The sequence below is a fragment of the Cariama cristata genome, unplaced genomic scaffold, assembly GCF_000690535.1.
Source record: "Cariama cristata isolate BGI_N322 unplaced genomic scaffold, ASM69053v1 scaffold20988, whole genome shotgun sequence".
Lineage (NCBI taxonomy): Eukaryota > Metazoa > Chordata > Aves > Cariamiformes > Cariamidae > Cariama > Cariama cristata.
The window spans coordinates 62,071-63,908 of NW_009629678.1; the positions used below are offsets into that span (position 1 = coordinate 62,071).

Consider the following 1,838-nt stretch of genomic DNA (forward strand, 5'->3'; position numbering starts at 1 on the left):
TGAGTAATCATCTTTCCAGCTTCAAGGCTATTTTAGTTATTTTTTTTCTCTGACTTGGCCATTGCTGGGACTAAGAGGAGGTGAGCTCCAGGGCAGACGTCAGCGGAGGGTTCGCACACTGCGTCCCAGTCTCTCCAGAGGAGCGTACGAGAGGAGCTGCACCCAAAGGACAGCGCAGCTGCGTGTGGCACCGCTCACCCTTCGGGTTGCGTGTCTGACGCAGGAGGGCTGCAGAGTGGATTGCTCCGGCCCTCGCCGTCCTGGGGACGGAGGGAGTGACTGCAGCGTGTTGCCAGATTCCCCTGCGACACGCTGTCTCTGCTCTGCTCCGGGCAGGAGGGAGCGAGAGGAACACACAACCGACGTGAGGGTCTGGACTGCGTCCAGGCTGCCTGTGATCTGCTGGGGACTTTCGAAGTGTCACCACCAGCACCAGCACTGCCTTTCTCCCCCAAGCAACTCCCCAGCTAGTCTTCCCCATGCAACAAGATAAAATCTTGAGCTTTGACAATACACCAGTGCCTGCCAGCCCACAGCCGTACAGACAAAGTCCTGCTGCTCTTTGAAACGTGATACACAGCCCCTTGGGTCTGAGCACCACTGCTGTGCGGAAAGAGACCCCATCCTCCTCCCCGCTCCTTACTTTACTTCTTTTCGCTCACCTTTACCTCTCAGTTACTAGCAGCATGTACAGCCTCTTTGTTGTTCCTTAAGCATTTTATTTTAGGAGAAGCCAGTCCTGCTGTCACTGGCTTTAACTCACAGAGTTTGTCTGATCTCTTTTTTTCTTGTTTCGGCAGGTGGTTATGGCTCCGCACGAGCCCCCGGTTGTGTTTGTGGACAATTACATCAAGCTCCTTGCTGACTGCAGCACCGACACTTTCCAGAAGATCCTAGACATGAAGGTTAGAACCTGTCCAACAGAGTTTCTGCTCGTCCGCTAGCACTGTATTGAGATCGTTGGTGATTTTTTTTCAGTAGAAATATAGAGGGGTTTGGGAGTGGGAAAAGCACTCTAAGGCAAGTGTATCCTCTGTAGTCTGAAAGCGTGTAGAGTTGCTACTGAAGAACAGCTTTTCAGTTCACTTCACATGCTCATACCTGCTCTGGCTCCTGGGGCTGAGCTCAGTTGTCTGGGAATCATCCAGAGGTCTACTTACAGCTCTTGGTGGGTGAACCAAAGGGTGAGGTTTGAACTGGGCTCTCCTGCAGCTCTTCTCATGCACACCCGCTCCCAGATCAATGAAGTCTAACTGACTTGCTTCCCTGTTCTTGGCTCCCGCAGGGACTGAAGAGGAGCGAGCAAAGCAGCATGCTGGACCTCTTCCGCCAGCGCCTCCCGGCTCCCCCCTCCGGAGTGGAGAACACGGGCTCCCTCTCGCTGAGCGCTCCGACGCCTGAGCAGGAGTCCTCTCGGATACGGAAACTGGAGAAACTCATCAAAAAAAGACTCTAAGTGAGCAGAAGGAAACTCTGTTGCTCAGGACTAGCTGCAGTGACTGGGAGCAAAGCTCATCAGACTTACGATTTACAGTATGCTGCTGAAAAATCTGTGTCCCATCACTCCCGTGCCCTGTGATCTCTTAACCATCGTGTGCCGCGGTGCTGCATTTCCATTCAGACCAAGAGAGAATCTGACCAAGGTATTTGCCCTTAGTCAGCTTCGCAGGAGTGAAACCCAGGACATTGCTTGGTCCATGTGGTGGAGAAAATGGAGGTTTCTGGAAGTCAGCAGCTACAAAAACAGTTTAGGTGGATTCAGAGAATATCTGGCTGTGATACACTTGGTGTCCCAGCCTTCAGCCTGGCTGAGCTCCTGCTGCAGCACTGAGGATTTG

At 52.9% G+C, this 1,838-nt stretch overlaps 1 protein-coding gene across 1 annotated transcript in view; it reads left to right on the plus strand.

The window, feature by feature from the left end:
- Nucleotides 1–1,585, plus strand: part of VPS53 (vacuolar protein sorting 53 homolog (S. cerevisiae)) — a gene marked incomplete at its 5' end in the record, with an annotated part of 61,124 nt that extends 59,539 nt beyond the window's left edge. Inside the window, 2 exons of the mRNA XM_009705273.1 lie at nucleotides 801–905; nucleotides 1,286–1,585. Of these exons, the coding sequence (XP_009703575.1) occupies nucleotides 801–905; nucleotides 1,286–1,456 (276 nt within the window). The remainder of the gene's footprint in view (nucleotides 1–800; nucleotides 906–1,285) is intronic.
- Nucleotides 1,586–1,838: the final 253 nt, after the last annotated feature.